Here is a 25,714-nt window from a genome sequence, read left to right on the forward strand (position 1 = left end):
TGCTCAATTCTCACTTTATTTGTTCATAATGCTGTGCTCCACTGCAGAGTACAGACTTGACTTTAGGGGGAAAATGAAATGAGCGAAAACAAAAACCAAGGAAACAATGTAGTTTACTCATTTTAATGGTTAAAAAAATATTTCTTTGCGCAAAGAGACAAGAACAATATGTCCCTCCATGCTGAGCAGAAGAGGGACCAAAACAATGATGGCCACCATTTTCAGACTCAAATGATGACAGGTGGGTCAAGATAAGATGAGGTAAATGTTTCTGAGGAGAGAGAGAAAAAAAATACAACAAAAGAAAAGGCACAATTTACAATCAATCATGCCCAAAATTCACAATAATAATAATAACAATAATAACATAACATCAGTACAGCTTAAAAAAATCTGAAAATCTGCAACAACAAAAAATACAGACCAATTTTATTATACAAGGCAAAACTTTGCCTGTCAGGCGCCTCCCATCTGCTCTACCCTGACCAAAGCTTCTGTACACCTCGGAGCCCCACCAGTCCTGCTGCCTAATACTGTACAGGTTGTAGCACTACCGCTTAGAGGGGGTTCAACATACTATCTGACCACTAGACAGGACACACACAGTTTGGAGGGCCCGATGCAGTCGTCATGGCAGAAGGCACCGCAGCCTTGGCACATGATCATGGCTTTGAGGCGGCACGAGCACTTGAGCGCCACCTCCTCGGCGGTGCTGTCAGCGAAGGCCTGGATGCTGAGGGTGGCCTGGCTGGAGGTCAGGCGGGGGCGCAGCTGGAGCACGCCGTCCGCCAGACTCCGAGAGAAACCGCCGCCATCCATCACCGACACGTTAGCCGTGTAGCTGACCCCTCCAACACCTCCGCCCTGCTTGGGCAGCTTCCCGTACAGGAAGGGAAGAGAGGAGGCGGAAGAGGAGGGTGAGGGGGACGAGGAGGAGGGCGAGCCAGAGGAGTAAGGAGCTTTGCCGTGCTCCTTCTTGGCCATTCTGGCTAAAGTCATCTCCATATTGAGCAGTCCCTCCATTGCCCCACCTGTCAGATAGCCGTCTGCAGAGTTCCCAGGCTCCTTTTTGGTAACACTCATGGGTGTGGTGGGGGAGGATTTGGCAAGAGCCTGGCACGAGGGCCGGGCATTGAGCTCATTCTTCACACTGGGTGCAGGAGATGGCTGCTGTTGGGGAGTGTGGGGCTGAGAATGTGGTGGCCGCCAGTTGATCTTAATAGTGGGCACCACTTCCGAGGGGCAAGGGTCAGCATGGGGAGGGGAAGGTCCATTAGGCGTGGTCCGGTTGGCCGGCTGGGGCCCATCTGGCGTGGCCCCCTGTGAGGGCTGAGGCCCAGGAGACTCTTTGATTACCACAGACTCAACAGCCATTGCAATCTGGGAACTGTGGTCTGAGGCGCGCCTGGAGGAGGAGGAAGAGGACGAGGAGGGAGGGAGGGAGGTGATGACTGGTACAGCTCCTGGTGGCTGCTGGGATTGATACTGCGGCATGGCAGGGGCCTCCATCAGACAGGACACGCCACGGCTAGCTGGAGACTTATTATGGCTCTGAGAGGCCAGAGCCAGGTCAGGGCTGGACGACTGGCTTGAGACCTCTGGCCTGCTGCGGGGCCCCGGGGTCCTGGCTGCTGGAGCTCTGGGCTGGGGCCCGGGCAGTCGGCTGATCTCCAGCCTGTTGGCAGAGTGTGAAGGTAGGACCTTCTCCAGGGGCAGACTGCCCTGTAGCAGCTGGGTGACCAGAGGGTTGTTGGCCTCCACACTGGACACCGGCCTGGCCGAGCTGGCCGGCCTCTTGGCGGCTGCAGCAGTGGGTGTCGTGGCAGAGGGCTTCAAGCTCCCACGACACTCCTCTTCAGCAGAGCTCTGGATAGAAGCTCTGGAGTCATCTAAAGGCTCCATTTTGGCTAGAATGTTAGTGTGGCCCCTGAGGCCTGGTGGGTGGGCTGTGGATAGGGGCTGAGGGTCCTGGGGATGGGGGCGGCTGGGTTGAGGGTGAGCCAGACCATTGGGGAAGCAAGGCTGGATGACTGTCTGACCATGGCGGTTGGACACATGGGCCTGGATGACCGGCTGCTGGTTCTGAGGAGGGGGGTTACAGATAACTGGTTGGCCATTCCTCTGGGCGGTCAGGTGGTGGTGCCAATCCCGGTCATGGTGCTGCTGGTCGTCCTCCTGGTTCTCAATCTCACAGTCAGAAGCAGTCTCAGTGGAGTCGCTGTGGCCGCCAGCTTCATCCTCTTTCTCTCTGATGGAGGAGGCCATGTGTGGAGGAGAGGAAGCATCTGTCTGCTGTCTCTCTATCACAGAGGGGGAGGGCGCCTCCTGGTGGCCAACATGGTGGGAACCATGTTGGATAACACCACCTGCTCCTTTCCCCTGTTCTCTTTCCTTTGGCTGAGAGGAGCTGGCCAGCGTCTGGATAACGTCCACACCTTGGGCCCCAAATCTGGGCAGAGAATCTGGGATGGATGTTGGAGCCAGAGGAGGACTTTCACAATGTTGTTCTTGCCTCTCCGAGGGGGCACTGACAGGGTCAGGCACCTGGGTTTGCCTTACATGCTGAGTGGGCACTGACTCAGATACATTGTCAGGCTCTAGAGCTGGTGAGGCAGCCGCCTTGTCTGACAGCCCGTTGGATGAGCTCTGCACCTGGGCTGCTGTTGCTGTCATTTCTTCTACAGCTATTGACTCTGTAGCTGCCTCCTCTCGAGGTGGAGTTGGGGTTGGAGTAGGAGTTGGGGTCTGAGGGGGCTCTGAGGACAAGGATGTTGAGGTAGTGGACAGAGAAGGGGAAGGCTGGGGAGTAGGCTCTACATTGGGAAGCTGTAGTTGTGCTCCAGACGAATGAGTGCCTGTAGACGATCCCTGCTCCTCCATCCCACCACCTCCCCTTCTTCCACCTCCTCCTCCTCCTCCTCCTCCTCCTCCTCCTCCTCCTCCTCCGGGCTCGACAGGTCCTGGATGTTCTCGCGCTCGTCGTCCACTGCTGCGATCCGGTAGCCCAGTAGCAGGCCGCAGCCCGACCCCGCCCGTCCCCGTCCCGTCGCCAGAGGCTGCAACAGCAGCAGCGGCCTCGCGCTGGGCCCGGGCCTGCTGGGCGCGGGCTTTGATGTCCGCCAGGGTGCGCGCACCCCCCGTGCCCGACCGCCGCGAGCCCTCGCCGGGGGGCACAATCCGGGGACAGATCTGGTAGGTGGGGGGCCCTTTGACCCAGGGCGGTTTGATTCGGGACAGTTGAATCTGGGACAGAGACAAAAGGACAACAGGTCAAAATCTCATTTGAACAATAACAGTACTGATGTAAATCAAAACTGGAGACACAGACACAGTTTACAGTTTAATGACACAAGACTGAGTCAGTCAAACTATAGCAACATACTCCTTGCAAACCACTCTCTCGTCAATTTATTGAGTTTACTGAACTTACTGGACTGACCCCTGCCTTTGCTTGAAAGATATGTATGAAAAAATTACTTCACAAAGTAACTTCACAAAACACTGCCCTCCAGTGGCCAACTAAATACGACCACAACACAGAGCCTTTAGAACCAATTAGAGCAGAATCGTACCCGGATAGGCGGGACCTTGGGCTCTTCTGCTGTCGGCTGCGGCTTCTCCGAACGGACACCGTCAATTGTGGTACGAAAGGACTGACGGTCGTCGAGCCGTGGCCTCTTTTCGGGGAAGCTGGAGAAGGCCTGAGTCTCATCTGGCCTCCTCTTCTGCTCCTTGGGCTGGGCAGCAGGTGCAGGGGTGGCGGCTGGGCTGGCTGAGGGGCTGCTTTCGCGGCTGCTAGTGGCTGTGCCCCCTGTAATGGAGGTGACCACAGAGGCGGTGTCATCCAGGGGATCGGCTGCAGCGGCAGCACTGGAGGACGCCGAGGAGGAAGATGAAGAGGAGTCGAGGCCTGCTGCAAAGGCTCCCTGTCTGTCGGAAGGTGAGGAGGGAGACGAGGCTGGGGAGGAGGCTGAGGAAGATGAGGAGGAGGAGGAGGAAGGGGAGGAGGTGGAGGCCAGTGCTGGCGCAGCCTCTTCGGGGAGCAAGCGGGCTGTGACTTCAGGCTCCTCGTTGGCGCTGGTGGAGGCCGGGCTGGGGCTGGGGCTTGGGGTGGGCGTCGGGGCTGGCACAATGGCTGGCTCTGCAGCAGGGGAGGGCTCTGGTTCCAAGGAGGCGCCCTCGGCAGGGAGCTCCAAGCCAGACTCGGCCTGCAGCACCACCTCACCCTGGACCACTGTGTTGTCAGACATAGGAGATCCAATGGAGACTGCTGAGGCATCCAGGGAAGCGCTAGCCTCTGCTGCTTCTGGAGACTGTAGGGCTGGTGGGGCAGGTTTGCAGAGGGTGCGGCGTGCCCTGCGCCGCAGGTCGGCCCGGGTGCGTCTCCTCATCCTGCCATCTCTCCTCCTCCGACCCACACTACGCCTCTTGGGAGCGCCGGCAGCCACCACTGCCACATCACTGTCGAGCACAGTAGCTGCAACATCAGTGGCTTCGCTCATGGTCAGTTTCAGGGACTCCTCTCGCGTTAGACCAGACCTGTGAGTACAGAAACAAAGCTTCAGCACTTTGAGTAAACACTGAAATTTAGTGACCGTAATTGATTCACATCATACTTGAGACTGGAAACACTATCTGGAAAACAGCAAAATAAAGGGGGGGCATGGCTTCCTTAAGCAGTTAATATTTAAAATCAACACCAAAATTATACTTCAGTATTACCAAAAGATGATTACAGCTGGGAGTCAATTAAAATCAAAGGTTATTGCAACTTAACTGAAGGGAGCATCATGAGGATAAAGATTCTCATTATCAAGACATCATGACCATGAAGATTAAACCAATAATATGTTTATCTGCAATGTTGGATAACAATAATGGTCAGCACCTTCGTATTCTCTATATTATATTTATCTACAAACTCTCCACCATAAATACGATATAAATGTCTGGTGAACAAGAGAAATTAATTTGATGAATGGTATGCCCTCTTACTTTTGGCCATGGTACTCTTCAAAAAATTTCTCCTTCCATGCCTCCACCTTCTTCTCTTTCTCCATCTCCTGCCGGAAACGCACCTGCATCTCAGGGGTAAATTCACCTGAATGGGCCAAAGACATGGCAAAGGTTTCAATACTGCACTATTAAAAGGACAAAAATGCACTCAAAATATCAACTTCTATGCTCAGGCTGTAGAGATTTCATTTGCTCAAACAAGTAACAAACAATAGTAAGGGTTGGTAACAAGAGTCTGCTGTAAATAAGTCCATGTGTAATGTGTGTAACAGAAGGCTGAATGAAACTGAACATCACTCACCTTCAGCCAGCCTCTCCTTCCAGCTCTGGGAGGCATGAGTGAAGAACTCATTGTTGAGGGCTGAGCTACTGAGCCTGGCCATGCCATCAGGTCCAATCTGCAGGGAGACAGGAAGTGATCAGCACAACGCATTCACCGACAACAATATAGGACTGAATAGACAGGCACCAAAACACAAGCACCCATTCGAAATGAAGAGGAATTGAGCTTCCAGTAAGGGCTGAGCTCATTAATTTCACAGCTGGGTACACATCTTGTTTTTGGGTTCACAATTTGGCATTTGTATAGTGTCGAGGGAAAATAATGCTTCTAATGGCTCTAAAACTGACTAAACCTTTCAACCATATGTATTATAACTTCATGTTGACATCAGTCATTTTTGTTTACTCATATTGCTCATATGGGCATGCTACTGCCTTGGAAATCTGAGACAAAGCACAAGAATAAAACTAATTGTAAAAAGATAAGTTATTTTGCTTCTGTTTGTTCACATCTATTCATCCAGCGCGTGTTCATTCATATCTATTCAGAGCAATGTCTGGAAATCACCGCAAAAAAATTAGGCTTCTGCATTCACATTTATATTAGAGGCACTTCACTGAAGAGCTGCTGCAGAGTGACTTAATAATGAGTGCAACGGTAAAATAAGCTTCAATTCCTCAGTCACCTTAAGTATAAGCAACCAGTAAGAAGTGAAAACGTCAGACCCTTGGTACTCTAAAAATACTCCTGTGATCACAGAACCATCATGTAGAATTACCAGCTGGAAAATGGCTGAGGAAAGAGATGAAAGGGATTTCTTTTTTTAAGAGCAGTTACACCAGAGGAGTGTGTGCTCATACACCCGCCAGTACAACAGAAGTCACAAGCATCAACCAGCTGGGAACTGATGTGCTGTACATCCACAAAACAAGAAGTATCTCAGTGACTTTCGACATCAGAGTCTGTGGCACCAGTGCAAACACAAAAGCAGGTGTTAAAGTGGAAGGACAGAAAACCAACAAACCTGTCGGTCGACCTCGGGCAGCAGCTGCAGCAGCTGCTGCTGAGAGTGTGCAGGGAAGGCTGAGAAGGTTCGCACGTTGATAAGGGCCCTGATGTTGGTGTTGACCAGGATGGAGCCTGGTGTTTCAAAGTCAACATCCACTCCTCCTCGGCTCCTCTTCATAGGCCCTGCCAGAGCAAACAACACACATTAATGAAGCCACACATACACAGGCACAGGCTCACAGGCAGACAATGTGCCTGTGAGCACAGACCTAAAAAAGAGAGAGAGAGAGAGAGAGAGAGAGAGAGAGAGAGAGAGAGAGAGAGAGAGAGAGAGAGAGAGAGAGAGAGAGACTTGGGTGGGAGGTGGGGGTTACATCTGGGCTGTGTCCCCTTTACGCCAGTTTGAAACATGGGATCCTATGTATAAGAAGAAAGTGCAGAGCAAACTGAGTTTAATGTTCAGTGTAGTTAAATATACGCCACCCCCACACTGCCTTAGTATTAGTTGCAATGAAAACCTTTTAATATGTTTATATCACATGAAACATACACAGTGAAGATGTACAACTGGAAGCTGAACTGAAATGCAAACACTACACAACAGGCTCAGGTCGGGATTTGTCTGAAACTGGAAACTCCTTGTGTCATGAATGTTTTTATAAATTTTATAAATTTTATAAATTTTGGTGAGCCCTGAGGCCAGTGTGGCAGAAATTCCCCTTTTGATTTGAGTTCTTAATCTGTCAAATGAAACGTTCTCTTCAAAACTTTTCTTAATTAAAATGTTAAACTGACATGAACTGCAGGAACCTACATTTTTTTTCCTTTACAGATATTGTTAAACCTTTAGTTTCAGGGGTCATGTTAAATAATATGTTTTATTCTCCCATCATGTAAACATGATGGAAAATAAATATTAAGTCACTTGGTAAACAACTAGTTAGCATTTTTTTAAGGCTGAAAAAATTCTTTGATATTCCATGACTTGTCCATAGAATTTATTAATTTCGCCAACTTTTCCATTCTTTTTAAAATTCCTTGACTTTCCAGAAATTCCATGACTCAAGCCAACCCTGGTGTGTTAAATGTGGTTTACTGTTCTTTTTCTTGCCAGTGCTGAAACCACAGCAACCATCTTTGTTGTGTTGACATTTGGCTTGCCATTGTCAAGACTACAATAGCTTGACATCATGGTGATGGGGCTATTCAGCATCAAAAAGACAAGACATGAGAATGCAAACTGAGCTAATAATCAAATACAGTAGAGTTCCGAGCTTACTACTCAACCAAAGGGAACAAACTAAGACATGATTCAACTGGCAGAGGTTAGTCAGTTTCACAGGCCGGTCCAAGGGCAAAGAGGAAGTGACAGAACGAATGAGTGTAATTCTTACCTGAAGGTACGTGCTCTCCATTCACTTTGAGTGGAGTCAGAACGACACGAGGCATCATCACTGCTTTCTTTCTCTGCCTCCCAGACTGTAGCGGCACAGAGAGTAGGATGGACAGCAGGCAAACAATGGTATGGTCAATATGTTGAGGCAGTACAGTTGACCAGACAAAGTCCAATCAAAATCAGGGAGGTTAACAATCAAGTTTGGGATACTAATCATGAATACTGTTTTTTCTAAAAATAAAAATTCAGGTAATGAAAAACTTTATTCCTTCAGAATGAGTTTAATAATCCTGTCATGTGAAACTATATAGCTTCATGAGTTGTGAACTCCCTAACCTGGTCATGTTATTTGATTGTTTTAATGATGTTGACCTGAGAAACTGGCAAGGTAAGAGTGTAAACCACTGTTGGCAAGATGCACTCAGAGTGGAAAGACACTACAAGATTGCCTCCAAACATTTCACACAAGTGAAATGTTTAGTGGTGGTGGTGGTTTAATAACTGGAGATTTGTTTGGTCCAAATCTGGATTTTAGTTGTATTGCACTATACCAAACTTTTTACAATTGAAATTCATACCGTAGCACAAAATCAAAACTGAAAGAAATTTAAAAACATCAAAAGACAAAATGCCCTGTTCCGTGTAGTTTCCATGCTCTCAAATCCTAGAAATAAAATAGTCCTATCAGAACATAAGATTATCTGTAGTCTTTTGAAGCAATTAGTCCAAATAGATTGCTCTCTGCCCATTGGCCTATGTGTTTGAGCCCATGGTGAATACTGAACAGAGTTTGGCCAGAGGTAAAGGGGGTCATACCTGTCTGGAGCGGCTCAATCTGGTCTGGGCGTGCTGAGCATGCTGGGTGTGTTGGGTTTGAGTGTCGGTGCGTCCCTGTTGTCCTGCTGCCCTGCTGAGGCGGGTTTGAGGCTGGCTGCTAGGAGTCTGGAGCTCTGTGGAGCAGGAGGCGCTGGACGAGCTCTCATCCACTGAGGCTACAATGTGAAAGAAAACATATTTTACAAACTGACTCTGATGTCATCCAAATTTTTGCACTGGAAAAGACTTTGCAGACCAATAAAATGAAAATCTGCTGCAGCTGACCAATGGATCTAGGTTTAGGTTATAACAAGCAAGGTTAAAACTTTTGACACCAAGTGGAGACCCATTCCTGCATCCCATCTTTGGGTCCTGGACCCATCTCTGTAAAAGATAGTCCCTGTAATCAATATACTTACATTCATCATGCTGGTGTCTGTTAGCAATGAAACCAGGGAAAATAAATGATAATTTGGCTTATATCAACACAGGGGAAGATTTGGTAACAGTGGTTTGGTTAGATGTGCAATTATGGCTACTATCACACCAAGCCAGAAGGCAGGCTCTGTGTTGCACACACACCACAATTAAAAACCACGACTGTACATAAAGCATCTCTGATCTAGGCCACAGCAGCCTGTCATGCGCACCTGTAACCATGGCAACTAACATAGTCGGAAATATATATACACACACACGACAGAGAGAGAGAGAGAGAGAGAGAGAGAGAGAGAGAGAGAGAGAGAGAGAGAGAGAGAGAGAGAGAAAGTGAGGGAGGGAGAAAAGGGAGAGAGACAGGGAGAGTGAGAAAGCGGGAGAAAGAGAGAGCGACAGGGAGGGAGGGGGGGGGGAGAGAGAGAGAACCTCATGCTGCCCTAGTTGAAAAGACTTCATTCATCCCTCTTCCTCTCATATGAATATCTTGGGACAATATTAATAAACAAAAATACTGATCAGGGAAATTTAGAGAGGTTTTAAACTTGACCTTATGCAAAAATACAATTTTTCCATTTTTGAATCATGCTTTATGTCCTGATGGAAAGACATATGGTACTGGATTCAGCTTCTCAGCAACCCAGTTAACCCTAAATGTCTTTTAACCATTTTATTATTTTCCTCTTCTTTTTGTCTATGTACAGCCCAACTTTAGAGCAAGCAATAAACAAATTGTTATGTATTGCATGAACAGCTGTGGACATCAAGCATATGCACCAGAGAAGGTCCTATGTGTGAGGTAATGCTGCAGGCATGATGTCATATGAGATAGAAGATGTAGTCTAAGACAGAAGCATCTACTAAACCTTCACCTTTAAACCCTCTGTGGCCCTGTTCTTGACATCTACAGCCATTTAGACCTCTTTTAAACGTTTAGTCAATGTAAAACTGTTTAGCAGGAACCCTATCAGGAAACACACCGTCCCTTACTCTGGATAATTGACAAAGCAGAGACCAGGAACTCCCCTGCATAAGACCATTTTTGCAAGTCTTTGTTAGCATTAAGATTTATAGGAATAGTTCGTCCTAAATATGTATTTGTACCCCTTTCAGTCTAAACTTCACTGAAATGTGAAGAAGCACCAAACACACAGCATTTTAACCCAGCCCCAGCGGCTCCATTTCATATTAGGGGTGTCTTCAAATTCCACTGGGTAATAAAATTTTGTTCCGTGACTGAGTATCGGCTGGAAAATGGATTTTTGCTAAAGTCTCAGCACCTGGCGAAGTAACTGGTTATTCATGACCGATCAGCTCACCATAGGCACACTATGGTGGCACATTCTCTAGGGCAGTAAAAACTTAAACTTACTTACTGATTTCCAAACTAATCAATGTCTTTAAATGAAGCTGATGCCTTTCAGGGTGTATCAAGTAAAATCGTGAATAGTATAACTTTGTAATTTATTTTGCTACACATTTTCCCAACGACAGAATGTGCAAGAGTGACTATTAAAACCAGGTTTTACTCTCACCATTAGTAGACTGTTCTACAGTTTAATACCCCATCAACAATGAACTAAAGGACTTTATATTCAAATGTATGTCAGACTGAGGGTCAGTGACATGACTTTGGTGGAGAAGCTTAGTGTAGAGGACAGAAGGTGACTAGTGGGCACTGTGATGTTACCATCATTGTCTCCACTGGCAGCAGCGGTGGTCTCGGTGGAGTCACAGCTCTCCTGCTCTGTGGCCTCAGTGGGGCCGGCCGGGGCCAGGGCTGGACCTGCTGGAGGGGTGCTGCTGGAGGCTGGGGGGACAGCGCTGCCAGCCGCGTCTGTTGGCATCTCTGAGTCTGTTGCAGTCTTGGTCCACTGGAGGGCGTTTTTCTGCAGTGGACACAGCAGAGAGTCAACAGTCAGCGGTTTATCTGAGGAAAAAACAACACTCTCTCCACGTTACCATCTCAGCAGTGAGTTCCAAACTAACTGTTTGCAACTTCCGCTGCTTATTCCTGCTAACCAGGTTTAATCCTCTCATACCCACCAGTCACATCTAGAGTTTGCAACTCTTATAACCCTTACATTAAGTATTCAAAATAGCATCCATAAACAACCAGGCGCCAATTCTGTCTACAATTTCCATAATAATACTGGCTTGTGTTCCATTTTGGGGGAGAAAAACAAACATTTAAAATTCATACTAAAGCATACCGCCTTTGGCATGTGAGCCATTTAACATTTTATTCTGCAATTTGTGACAAACTTCAGAAGAAGAAATTACCCGTTAGCAATTCGCCTATACATGTTTAAAAGAAACAGTATTTACCCACATGACAGACCAGAGCCTCTTATGTGCCTATGTTTGCCTGTGTCCATCTGACTGGTGTATATAATCATATGCCTCAGCGCAGCTTTCACTATTAGAAGTAGTAGAATACAACAATAAGTACACTTTGACTTCTCTGTCACAGCCCTCACACATACAGCTTACTGGTCGCTGCTTACATCCCCCATTTCACACTGCTCCAGAAACAAAACAGTAGAGCTGCATGCTGCTGTTAGCACTTACACTAAGTGAACAGCCACAGCTGAGCGATTGGCTCACATTTCATCACTCCAAATGTTAGGTGATAACAGCCAAAACCACAGACGACAGAGGTAAATTCATCCTCCAAATGTGAGCAAAAAATCATTTAAGTTGCCAAAAATGGACCATTAGCCCTCTCTGAATGACATTACTACTCCCATAGGAGCTTGGTAATATGATTTTACCAATACATCATTTCAGTCTGAATGTGTAAATAGTGACGCTGTTCAACTTTGACACTCGTTATGTGACCCTTGATTAGCAGATGCTTGGTTAGCAAGTTGGTTGAACATCACATGCCAGTCCAGACAGGATTCAAATTACCCTAAGACACAAGAATTAACCCAAAATAGTATAGCTAATTTAAGACAGAGTTTTAACTAGGGTAGCCAGGAAAATCCCTGACCTATATGTTCCAAATGGAATCAAATACCTGGCATCCTAAGTCAAAAATCACCAATCAAAAGACATGCGCTGGTAATACTATTTCTATCTCGAGAATTGTCTGGCTTTTGAAAATATTTTGGATGCAAACCAGACTGTGTCAAATAGGAATGGGTCATGAAGACCAAAATTCAAACAATCCTTTGTGGGGGATCATCTTTTGGAATTTGGCTGTTTACATTTTTTGTAAATATTGAGCAACTGAAGAAGATGCTATTTGTTCCAGCCAGAAAGATGGCACGAACCAATCTGACACATCAGCACTTGAACTGATCTCAGCCCTTGTTTTCAACATGTTTGATAAAGATGAGCCAATCTGTGGAAAGCACAAAGTGCGGTCCATTCCTACAGCCTCCTCATAACACACAAAATATTTGCACATTTCATTAAACAATGTGCTAAATTGTTGGCCATAAGAAAATGAAGTTGTGCACATCCAAAGCAGCACCGTAAAACTAACAAAACTGAATCACCTCAAAAATAAGCACTAAAATCAAGAGCAATGAATACAGGACAGCCAAGGTTGCTGCAGTATCCTGTCCTCATCCTCTCTCTGCTATACACACTTCGAAGAACAGGAACACAGTACAGCCAGTTCCCCTGCTTCTGCTCCCAAAGTCACTTAGACCTTTACCGGTGATTAATCATTGTGATCACAGGCCAAAATAATGGAGATCATTATTAGCAGCTTACTGGCAGAGGTCGTGTACCTTGAGAGTGAAGAGGCTCATACGTCCAGGCAGCTTGAAAAAGATGCTGTTCTTGACTCGGTCTCCCCTCACCTGGGAATGCAGCATGGTGACCAGGCAGGCCAGAGGAGCTGTACCACTGCACACGGACGCGCGCACACACACACACACACACACACACACACACACACACACACACACACACACACACACACACACACACACACACACACACACACACACACACACACACACACACACACACACACACACACACACACACACACACAGAGAGAGTACGGTTACAGCTTATCTGTCTGGAAACAGGGTCACAGTATACAAGCATGAGTCCGAAAGCCAAGGTGTTTCAATACCAGCTGGAACTGAATTTAAGACATTTTTAAAACACACAAGATAAAGAAACAAAGCTGTCAAAACAGACTATTTCTGACTGAAGTGTAGGTAATGACATTTCTGAAACTATAAACAAGCAATATAAAAAAATAAAACACTCAATAACAACAGTGAACTGCGATATGCAATCATTTAAACCCTGGTGCACAAACACTGAATTCTCCATTAGCGTCATGGCCCTCTGTCAACTATAGTGCTGCAATGATCAACATAACCACACTATTCACCAATATATTAACAAGAATAAATCTAGTCTCCCATACTGTTAAACTTCAAACAAAACACACATTTAGCATCATGTGAGCATCACTCAATACAAGATCATAGAGCCTCATTTGTTAGTAATCGTAAACGTAATCATGTCTTTAATGGAAAACTGTTTTGCTAGCTCTGTGTGGTTGCCAGCAAAAATAATTTATTGCACAACTTTTTCCAAAATTTTGAGGTTTAAGGCTAACCTATTGTTTGTTTGTTTTTTCAAGCAAGTTTATCAGCTCTCAAAGACATCTTGCATACAACATGTACAGACTGATTATGACCCAGGGTTTTGAAAAGCCAAACCATTTATCTCTGGTGAAAACTAGAGGTAGGGGAAAATAAATTGATTCACTTAAACATCATGATTCTTTTTTTGTGAGTTAAGTCATGCTAAGTTGTCGCGCCAAAGTTAGGCAGTTTTGGTGAGGGAAAATCTGGCGTGGATATTTTCAAAGGGGTCCCTTGACCTCTCGACCTCAAGATATCTGAATAAAAATGGGTTCTATGGGCACCCACAGGTCTCCCCCTTTGCAGACATACCCATCGTATGCTGATCCCATGCAGTTTGGGTTAAAAACCATTCAGTCTTTTGCATGAAGTACAAAAGTGTTATTTTGGCCTATTCTACAATGGTGAATTTGTGCAGACTGGGGCCTAAACAGCCTTGGAGTTGAATAAATTGGGTTTGACTGGAAAGCTAAGACTCTCATGGATTCAATGAGCCACATTTGATTCATGTGTGATGATGTTAGCCCCCATAGTAGCCAATTGATTGTATTACGACCACTTTTGGAAACTTGACGTCATCGTATATCACGACCTATTATGATCTCTAGGATAATCATGGCCTCATGAAACTTAACAATCACAAACTAGAGACCTAGGGCATTCAGAGGATCCATGGCTTTCCTAGGTCTGTTGACAATAAGGGAGAGTTTCCAGAATGGAAAATTTGCCATCCAATCGACAAAAAATGCAATTTGTACAGAAATCTCCAAATGTCAAAGGTTTTGGACACCAAATCACATACACTCATATATTGCCTTGATGCACTTATGAACTTGAGGACAAAGATACACAGAACAGGAAGAGAAGAATGCGTTATATTAACACAATCATTTTTGGTTAATAGATTTTAAATCCACTTCACTACTGACACAAAAAGAGAACTGTAGACAAAACTTTAACTGCCTTTAACTGAACATGACAAAGTTGTGAAGTCTTCCATTTTACCTCCTGTTTAGATCAGCAGCGTGTCCAGCATGTCCGGTAGTCCGGCGTCGGATATTAGAGGAAATAAGAAAAACATTGATGAATCACTGTGGTTCATGACACTGTTCAGCTGTGTGTTCAGTTCAAGTACTGATCCATTATTGATATGAACTTCAGTGACCTCAAAAGGTTTTAGACAGAAAAATGCAGAAATCCTCTATCACAGATGACTGAAATAGCACATCTGGCCTACATCAATTTATCTTCAACCTGAAACTCAATATGGAGCAATGAAACAGTTGCTGAATATCTGAGTGTTAAGCTGATACTGCCCCTAAACTATTAAACTACTATCATTTAATCTCAATACACCGTGGCCGATCAAAGTTATCAATCAACAGGGTATCTTTCAGTAAAGCAGACAGGATGGAGTTTATACTAGATACCGTGTTCTGTATCAATCTACAAGTGGACATGCAGTGCAAATAAACACAAGACCTCAAATAACTGGATATGGGACATTTTACTGCTTTCCAAGGCCTTAAAGTGATAGTTCAGATTCCTACCCACACAGTGGTATTTCCTGATCCGTTTGAGTGTAATAGATCCACCAAGTCTGGCCCAATAAGTCCTTCCCTACTGAGAGCAAGAGCTTCTCCAGGAGTGTACTGCTTTTGAGTGGTGACACAAAACTGATTTTTTTGAGGATGCACAACACCACATTTGTTTTAGCCCCCTGGTTTCCAAAATGGCAGAACTGTTTGCTGCCATAGCGAGTGGAGATACAGTGGCAGTGATACAGTGATACAGAGAAAACAGTTCTACCGTTTTGGAAACAGGGAGACTGAAAAGAGCGCTGAACATCCTTCAACACAATTTTTCAGCTTTGTGTCATTGCTCAAAATCTTATTGTTTACCGATCTCTCTACTACATTCATTTTGGAGGTGTACACTCCCAGTGAAGCTCTCATTCTTGCAACAGGGGGGGACTTGGTGGATGTACTGCACTTACATACTGCAGCAAATACCACTATGTGGGTAAGAATACAAACTGTAACTTTAAATTCAGTTAATTTAAGATTTTTCATGCCTTTCAGTGCTGACTTGAATCAAAGCGCTGAGTTGTCAAAATAACAATGCCACTGAAAAGCATTGTACTCATGTTCTCCTTATCTGAGTGCTGGGTAGTTTATACATTTCTGACAACTCAAGTGTCTCTGTTTGATAGGCTGTGATGTAACAAGAATAAAGTTGTAAAGCTCCTTTCTAGTGCACAGGAACAGCACTTAAACCAGGTGAAATGAACTGTGGAGACACAGTAGGCCTGTCTGATGGTGACTTCAAAACTAACTTCAATAAAGCAGTAACACTAAGGAGACTTGCCTTCTACAGAGGCTGGAAAGTAATCAGTCAGTATTCACCTAGTCTACAGACAACACAACAAGAAAAAAAAATGTGTGTGTGTGTGTGTGTGTGTGTGTGTGTGTGTGTGTGCATGCACGCATCTGACCTCATTTCCTTGAGCCCCTTGGTCTGGATGACATGGAGGATTTGTTTAGGAGTCATTGGGGCATCGGAGAAGTTCTCCAAAACCTGTAAAATATCCACAATGTCTTCATCACACAGCTTGACATTCAATTGTACACTCATTTTTAGAAAAGATGCCATTGAATACACAGCAAAACAGTGAGCAAATCTAGATTGAAGAGCAAGTGACTCCAAGATTATGCCAAGTAGGGCTGCATTCAGTGCTGATCAGTGGTACTGACAATGTAAGAATGATCTAGATGCTGATTTAGGCCATTTTCAATGTTCAATTTTGTTGCTACACTCTGGAGTTTACCAAGAATAATGTTGCTCCATCCTTGAAGTGAATGGACAACAGAAGTAGAAGACCATGGTGCGTCAACAAAAGCTAGCTTACACTAAGATGTGGACACTTGATCACCAAATATGAACGAAGGTGGAAAAACAGTCGTCAAAGAGCCAGGAACAATGGATCCTGGGTTTCTGTCGCAGCCTGCTTTTGGCACATGAAAAGCATAAAACCATGCATCCGTTCTGCATGGTTTCAATAGTAAAGACTGCTGGTGGTCGTGTAATGGTTTTGGGAACCTTTTGTTGGCTCATATTAGGTCCCTTGATTTCAAGGAAGCAAACAAAGGCTATACAAGCAGCCTTTGATATATGGAGTGAGCAGTAGGGATGGGCGATATGTTATCGTTTGCGATATATCGTCAAAAAAATTCCCCACGGTAAGAATATGTCATCTCGCGATAATAACGATTAACTCCTGTTGATGACGTAATTACGTGCGCAACGCACTCGCCGCTGGCAGCCGGCAGCTCACACGTGTAGCACAATAACAAGCATGGCAGAAGGCGGGGCTGATAGCGAAGAGCTCGTTGCTAAACGAGGCTCCAGCTCGATTATCTGGAACTGGTTTGGCTACAGTAAGTCTGACGTGGAGCAAACATCTGTCATATGCAAAGTTTGCAAAAAAGCGGTGATTACAAAGGATGCAGTACAGGTATACTTCTTAAACTTAATTGGTATAGTTTAGTAGCGTATTTGACTACAGTAAGTATTATTTTTGAGCAGTATTTGTGGGGTTCTCAAGACTGAATGCGGTGATAGATTTGTAGTCAAAAAGATGGAGTTGAATTGTTTTATATTTTTTATCGTCACTTTTATCATTATCGCAATAAATGCCAGAAATTATCGTGATAAAATTTTTAGTCCATATCGCCCCTCACTAGTGAGCAGTCCCTTAACTAAATGTAGACTGATCCAAAGACACAATCCTGCAGCTGTTTGCCACGTACTGAGCCTCAGGTGTGGATCACACTTGATGTGTTGAATACAGGAAAGTAACAGTATTGCCTACTAATTGTTCATTCAGCTTCCACCGATGTATTTCATATCCCCTGTGCCAATCCATTTGCACAAAATGACATAAAGGTATTTTTTTGTGAAGAATCATCATGTGCCATTTAGTGTCACATGGTTTTAAAGCAGCTGGGCAGCTACCATGTCTGTGGCCTGGAATTACTTTAAACACTGAAACAACTACGACTGTACTGTTTGCAATGCAAGTGTTGAGAGGTGGAAGCATGAGAGCTACTAATACAGGGAGGCCCTTGAACAAAGACCACTAGAGGGCACGGCTACAGGTTCTCAATGGCAGCAGCTCACCAGAAGCTTTCACCCTGGCAGCAAAAATTATCTCCCAATGGCTGGGAAAAAAACTGGGCACTTATTTAATTCATGCTGTTGGATAACCAGTGCCTTGTGGTGGTGGAAAACGTGGGCTTTGGCCATTTAAATCTGCCCTCCCTAAACCACACGAGGCATGTGAACACCTCTTTAGACTGCTTGAAAGATGTGACTACACTTAGTTTCACTGCAGACATGTGGAGTTCAAGGGCTCATGCCCCATGACATTGATGCGTGAGATTGCGCACTGAGCTGATCTTTACAGAGTATGAACAACTGAACAAACAAAAACAAACACTTTTCTGTTGACTCCCAAAATATCAAACTGGCACACAGTATCAAAACACACTCAACATTTAACAATCAACAAATTAAAAAAAAAAAAAAAAAAAAACAACAACAACAAAAAAAAAAACAGTATTGAGACATCTCTAGCTGAATATATTTAGTGTTACAGTGTCAGCAGATGGTCATGTTGATTGCTTCATAAAAGTCCTAAAATTTATTTCATGTCTCATTAACAATACTGCCAGTCTGACAATCTTCATTTTATTATTCAGTTTTATATTTCTTGCCTTCCAGATATTGTAAGGCTTAGTGATATAAGATAGCATCGGCATCAGCGTTAAAATGAAATGGCCTGAAATGAAAATTTGAAAAAATGTGTGCATATATTGGTATCGGCAATCGACCAAAAGAGTTGGAAAATATCTGCATATCAGATATCAGCAAAAAAAATCCAGTATCACACATCCCTAGTGAGGCTGTGATACAGGTTTAGTCACAGTTGAATTTCTGAAGCTACACAACGAGGGAGGCGGGGCAGCTGCCTGTAGCAGCTGTTTTTATTTTAATGATCAGGTTATTCGACAGAAAATTCAATAACTCAAGGCTACATTAAATTTAAACAGCCACAGTTAGTCTTTGCTGTGTCAGATATTAAATGCAAGGTTTTTGAAAAAACTATCACTTAAACGAAACACAGTCTACATATGCCTTCCTATTTTTTCTTTTTTTTTATATTTCCATTTTGTCATATGCAGTCCCAACTGCCGTTTGATTCTGCTCTAATAACGTTAACAGTTTCAGTTAAATTTTTGGATAGTGCTTTGACTGATGTCTGAGAAAACATATCCATGGCTTTTTAGGAGTCTCAAAGATTGCTATTTTCTAAAATGTTCATGCCTTGCAAGGAGATTTTCGAACACTTATTAACCTGAGTGAATGCGTGAAATTTATTTACTGTGATACGCATTCCTACTTGGAGTTAAATTGTGTCCTGAAGACATCTGAAGCAACTCTACTGAGCTAAGACGCTCTTTCACAGAGCTACCAAACTATTCCCTCTCTCTCTCTGAGGAGACCATCTACTGTGAGGCTCTCCAAAGAGCAACAGAGGTTTGATACCCATTCCCTGATGCAGCTGTTTGGAAAGGAGTCTCAGCAGAGCGGCACACAGACAGGCAGCAAAAGGGTTTCCACTAGACTTTTTATTGTTGCCTCTGTGGACATGTGGAATATTTAGCAAATACAATTTACATAGGCTAAAATACATTTAAACAGCCATAAACAATACAACAAATCCAATGATCCAAATGTAGGCCTATTTCATTAACAGCTCAGTCAGCAGAGAAGAAATTTAGGAAGCCTTCTGAAAAACGCCATTATTTCCTATAGACATGATTTCCACCTGCAGCACAGGCCACTTGCCTCATTTTCTATACAGACTGAGCTGGAAAACTTTGTCTTGATCGTGGCCGCCCCAACACACATTTATAATCTGCCCCCACTTTGAGTAGCTTTTTCAGTAACTGTTTTAGAGACCAAGTGGTTATAGTGCTACAACAGCAGAATGCAGACGACAATATTTGTATCGAAATTCATATCTTATCCAGAAATAACAGTTAAACGAAGATTGAGAATGTCACATCTTGGCATCATGAAAATTTATTTTCCTATTTTGATTTCCCACTTTATTGCGCCATTCATGCGCGCTCTGCCCACAATTTTCCCTACAACATATGAAGACAGCATCTGCTTAGTACTACAGTGGCTGGATGGCAGACTGGCAGTGCAAATCACGTGCAGAAAATCGATGCGATAACGTGGTAAAAACTGGACAATTCGACCCACAGAGAAACCGTTTGACTTAAAGATGAAGACAAAAGAAAAACAAAGGGTGAAATTTAATACACCAAAGAGGAAGGATAATTTGCCCTGACGCTGACCTGTCTCTTGACTAAAAAAAGCAGAGCAGAACCAGGATTGATTTAGTGTAAAGTCAAGCTGGACGATGCTGGGGTAAACGCCACGGTACCTATTATGTGCCATGTAAATATTCCATCATGTTGTCAGTAAGAGTTAGTTTGTAATCTGCTGGTCCACCTTACTATCTATGAGATAAGCAGGAGAAAATCCTTCCCTGACCCAGTATTTGTTCTTTGTGAAGTAAAGCTGCAGAAATACCAGTCATATACCACAGTAGCCATGGCAACCATCTGTAATAGGACATGTGATATAATTTAATTAATCTACTGATGGACTGATTTACCATATTTTCCATTTACATTTGTAAATGTTGGAGAAGTGCAGATGTCAGCTGATGAGGCTATCACGGCACCGCCATGACATCTTCATGTCATTACATCACTGCCAAAGCTACAATGAGTTCTTTTAAATGAACAATTAATCTAAATAGTATCGAAATAGTAATATGACCAAGAGCAATATGCCTATGAAAATTACAAGAGCTGCAGTTTTTTGATAACAGTAAAACGTGACAAAATGTCATTATAAATCAATTATCGTGGTGCTACTGAGATGCCCTGGTCTACAAATCATATTTGAATTTATTGTTTGTTTGGTACAGACCAGTGTTCATTTTTTCCAATGGAAAATAGTTACTGACAACCCTTTTTCCATGACAATGGCAAAAAGATGACATTAATGAGTTGCTCTGTGAAAACAAAAGTTAATAAAATTGGTTTTATTTATCCAGACAAAAAACTGACAACTCAAAAATGTCAGAGGTAGATTAACAGAGAGGCACAAATAAACATAAATTTCCCCCCCTTTCACCAACAAGAGAGACAACCTGACAAACAACTAAGCTGCCTTCATGAAAAGTCAGATTGTGGAATATCCCTCTTGTAAATTTCTAACCACAGTGACAACACGGCATGTAACCTTGGCAGATATTAGTGTTTACAAGAAAAAAACTCTTCATTTCCTCCATGGGGAATACCACAGCATCCATTTTACTGAGTTGACATGGTTAAACACCATGTTGGCGAAATTTTATAGGTGATACCCTCACGTCCCTGAAGGCAGCATGGAGCTACGCTAGAAAATATCCAGCGACAGAAAGCTGACGGAAACACTGAAGTAAAGAGAGTATTGGCTCTGGAAATGATACACCATCTCGCCCAGTCTCATTGGTGAACTGGCAGGTTTCAGAACGTTGCACATCAGACATGCTGACATTATTTTTGCAAGTAGCTGCAAGTTGCAACCATAGAAATTCATTCAATTTCTGTAGTTTCAACCCGTCTTGCTGTGAAACTTTGGTGTAAACTCCCTTGTAATGCACTGAAGCTCTAATAATCACATTAGTTAAGAAGAGAACATGCTGTAGTATTAATATGAGATTTAACATTGACAAACTTGAGGTATAGTTTATGTTTTGTATTATTTAAAGTGTAAAGTTTATACAATGCTAAAATGATGCTCACTTATTATAAAACATTAGGAAAAAGCAAACACTACACCTTAATGTAAGGTAGACTGGGCCAGAACAAGCCAAGAAAGCTCAGAAAATGCCACAGTATTTTAGGGTAGTGTCCTGTCATTTGACTAAATGAATGTAACTTAAAATTATTTGAAGTGCTTCAGACAAACAGCCTGTCTAGACTCATATAACGCATCATATGCATTTTTGGGTCGCATGTTTCACGCGACAGCTACACCCTCATTTTAATCTATGCAGCTGTATGCACCCGCCTCATGCAGGCTTGTGTCTCACAGACGTAATCGCAGCCCGAAGCATTCATTTACACTTCAAGTCTACTTCCCCTCTGTTTTACATGCAAAACTGCAGTCATTGTGTATTGATCTCTGAGTGCTTCCAAAAGGTGGATGAACTATGCTCAACACTGATACCTGAATGCCTCCTGTTTAGACACACAGAGCACTAACTGCTGCTCTACTAAATGTGCTGCTCATGCTACATTCTGGGTTTAGACAAGGGGTAAAACGTGCCTAAGGCTAATGTAAAATAAATGACTAAAACAACAACAACAAAAAAATATTTCAAGAGCTGACTCAGACTAAAACTAAAACTCAAATACCTGTCAAATTTAACACTGGTACAGATCCCAGGGAAAAATGACATTATCATTTTGAATTTTTTTCACTGAAAATGAAAATTATGATTAAAAAAAAAAGTTCATTCCCTCTAAAATCTTGACCACAACTGCAATATCTGTCAAAATCATTTTGACATATCTTTTTAGCATCATTCATTCATTCATTCAGCCCTACGTTCAGGACTCACCTGCACAACATGGCATGCATTTCTCAATGGTATAAATTAATTTGTGACTTTTATTGCCCTTCAGTGGTGACCAGCAGGACAGTGGTAGGACTCTGGGATAAAAAGGGCAGTCAAGTGGTCATTAGTGGGTGGCTAAGGGGTTGCCAAATGGGCCAAAATTGAACTCCATGTCACACACACCTGAGAATATGAGTGCAGTAATTACATGCAGTAGCATCTTTGATATGGTGCATGAGCATTAGGTAGGCTACATTAGCTGGGAGTTACAGCTGTGGGGCATCCCATTGGTTCAAAAGGTACAGTGTGTACCACTCAGGCTAAGTCCTTGTGCCAGCAACCCAGGTTTAATTTCAGCTCGGACCCTGTGCTGCATGTCATCTCCTCTCTTTGCCCTGTCTTTCCTGTCTCTCTCCACTGTGTCTGTCAAATACAGCAGAGATGCCCAAAAAATTATCCTTATGATCACTGCCTCACACCCCCTGGCTACCCTCCCCTTCACAGCCCAGACACATTCACATTTAAGACTCCATGAAGCAAGATGGCAGTGCCCATAAACCCCCTCTCCTGGCACTTTCTGAACATTTCCAAAAACATTAAGTCAGCCGCGGGGTGGGCGGGGGCAAGCGATACCCTATGCCACCAGATAATATATGTTCATATGTGGCACAGTTTACAGCGGCCTCTAATTAACAAATAAAGTGACATTTTCATAATACAGAAGAGTAAGCTGGCTAATGAGAGGGGAGATCCATCAGAAATCTCTGGTGAAGCGATAATATAGCACCAAATAAACCAGGCTACTGGAGTAACACTAACACTGTTTTGTCATTTTCTCTTTAAGGCTGGAGAATGAGGCGCTTTAGCCTTGGCTCACTCGTAGAACCGTGCTTGAGCACTTGACAGTGCCAGTAGGTGTGTGTGTGTGGGTGGGTGGGTGTGTGGGAGGGGGGGGCTGGAGGGGTGCTGAAACTTCAATGGGTGGGGAGTTTTTGTTCCAATACAGAATATGGGCTGGAATGTGTGTTTTGAAAGCTAGAAATTTCAGCGCCCGGCCAAGTGATCGTTGCATCATTGGTACAGATCAACAACCACACATCAACCCCCACAGATATATTATGGTCATCTGGTGCTACAGGGATGGTTAAAATCTTACTAACTGCAGCTTTAAACATATTAGTCTACCTATAAAGTAGCAGACTGGTTTAAGATTCAGACAATTTAGCAACCAGATTGAGATTAGCCAATAGTCCGGGATGTTTTGAACTGTGTTAGACTCTTGTAAATGTCCATATGCACACCGCAGGATCTTGCTCCGGCATATGGCTTGATTTATAAATAAATATGTTTGTGCATTCCCACACAAGTTGAAAGCGATGTGTGGCTTTGTGGCATTGCAATGCATGGATGCTACTTGACACTGATATGGAGGGTCCTGTAAAGGGGGTTTGTCACAAGAACCCAGCCACACCCTCAACTGAATCCCTGTGCATTTCAGTTATTTTCACACCCATATCTAAGAGGCTGACATGGTGAGGGTGGAGGATGTAGTCAACTCCAATGTGCCTATATATTAAAAAACAACAACAACATACACATAATTAAAACTAAGGGAATGAGGTCATCTGGATGAAATTACATGTGTGGTTTCAACAAAAAATAAATGGGGGGGGGGGGGGGGGGGGGGGTATTTCCTGACTACCAAGGAGGGAGAAAAAAAAAATAACTTGGATTGGTGTATACATAAAAACAGAACTAAAATTAAATCCAGGACTGCTGTAGAGGTACTTTTCTGTGACTGATAGCTATGGATCGCTTTATATATACAGAAAAAACAGAGCCATCAGACGGCCAAAACAGTCTGAAGGAGTGTAAGCCAACGTTGTCACACAGAATGAAAACACTATGAAAAACCAGTTCACTGCACAAGCCAGACCTCGTGTATCTGATTACTACATGATGCAGATGTTCAGATAACCTTTACAAACACTATTTTAATGTCAGCTTTACTGATTTTAATAACGATTACCAATTAATATGCCTGCCTGGGAATAATAGCATTGCTCGCACACATTTAACGTTAGCTATCTCTCTAAAGGTATATTCACTGCTTTCCAAAGCATTAATGTACTCATGGATGCTATTCGGCAGAGCCAGGCTGATAAAACTATAATAGGTTTCTTAATTTTCTGGTCATGTTTAGTTTATTAAAACGCTAGTGAATGCTCATGCCCTGCTTCATTTACTTTGGGTTATTAGCCTAGCCAGCCTAGCTAATGTGTTATGGTCAACAGCACCAACCTTAATGCTACTCGCTAACATTGACTGGGTTCCCTGGCTCGACTTCCACATATTAACCAGTTAATTTCCATTGAAACCAACTCTTGAAGCGAGTACCAGCTGGGCTTTACGTTGGCCAGGTTGCTCAGATGGTAATTAGGGTTAGGTTAGCTAGCTAGCTTGCTGCCTAGCAAACAAAGGGCTCAAAACGGAAGAGCGTAGATTAGCCAGTTAGCTAACGTTAGCAGCTTGCGTTGCCTCGCCAATTGGTTTACATGTCAGTAGCTAGAAAGGCAGGCTACGAGCGTAAAATGTTCCCCCTCTGTTAAATGTAAGCAAACCACGGACTGCTAGCTAGCTTGGCGTTGCTAATAGCTGGTGTCTTAGCAGAGCCCAAAGCTGTGGTCGTGAGCGGAATGTCGGAACACAACAAGGCACCCGGAGCCGTCAATTCACATTCATCCGTACACACAAATATGTTCAAAAAGAGCCATTTACCATGCGAGCCGCCTCAGCCCAGGTCCGCTCCTTCTTTCTCTTTTGTTTGTCCTTCATTTCCTCTGCGCTGGTGTCTGCTGCTAGCCCTGCTGTCTACAAAGCAACCTCAATACGGCGGCGCTTTAGCTGCTTAGCAAAATGGCTAACTAACTAACTAGCCCCTTAAAAAAAGAAGGTGTTCCCTGTGCTCCGGACGATGCTCTGCTCTCCGCTAGTCTCTGTTAATCTCCGTCACTGTGTGTCCAGCACCTTGTCTTAAGCTAGTTCAGCACACATCGTTTCTGTTCAGCATGGGGAGCAGTGTGTGAATGCAGGCTGGCTGGCTGGCTGGCTGGCTGGCTGGCTGTGGTGCTGCTGCAGGACAAGCCTCTCTGGAATGCAACAACCAGGTCAAAGGTCAAAGCCTCTGCAGGAATGCAACAAAACAACTCAGTCCTGTCCTCTGCATGCACACACTAAATATTATCCACTGCTGCATCCAAATAAATGTTGCTGCCCTCCTCACAATGCCAATGTCCATCCCTAACATGGAGATATTAGAGATGATCCATTTCTGAGTGCCTTTGTCCATCCTCCAGCATGGACACAGACATGTTGTTCACCTCTGCTCA

General features: G+C 43.9%; 1 protein-coding gene across 1 annotated transcript; it reads right to left on the reverse strand.

The window, feature by feature from the left end:
• Positions 1-107: 107 nt before the first annotated feature.
• On the reverse strand, positions 108-25,470 carry asxl1 (ASXL transcriptional regulator 1). Its single transcript, XM_030055614.1, has 11 exons — positions 25,104-25,470; positions 16,070-16,153; positions 12,698-12,817; positions 10,645-10,843; positions 8,520-8,695; positions 7,702-7,786; positions 6,324-6,490; positions 5,318-5,414; positions 4,996-5,101; positions 3,573-4,539; positions 108-3,243 (listed from the first exon to the last, which is right to left on the reverse strand). Exons 1-11 carry the CDS (start codon positions 25,158-25,160, stop codon positions 577-579), a joined length of 4,725 nt encoding a protein of 1,574 aa, XP_029911474.1. The 5' UTR covers positions 25,161-25,470; the 3' UTR covers positions 108-576.
• Positions 25,471-25,714: the final 244 nt, after the last annotated feature.

Source organism: Myripristis murdjan, chromosome 7 (genome assembly GCF_902150065.1).
Source record: "Myripristis murdjan chromosome 7, fMyrMur1.1, whole genome shotgun sequence".
In the NCBI taxonomy this organism is placed as follows: domain Eukaryota; kingdom Metazoa; phylum Chordata; class Actinopteri; order Holocentriformes; family Holocentridae; genus Myripristis; species Myripristis murdjan.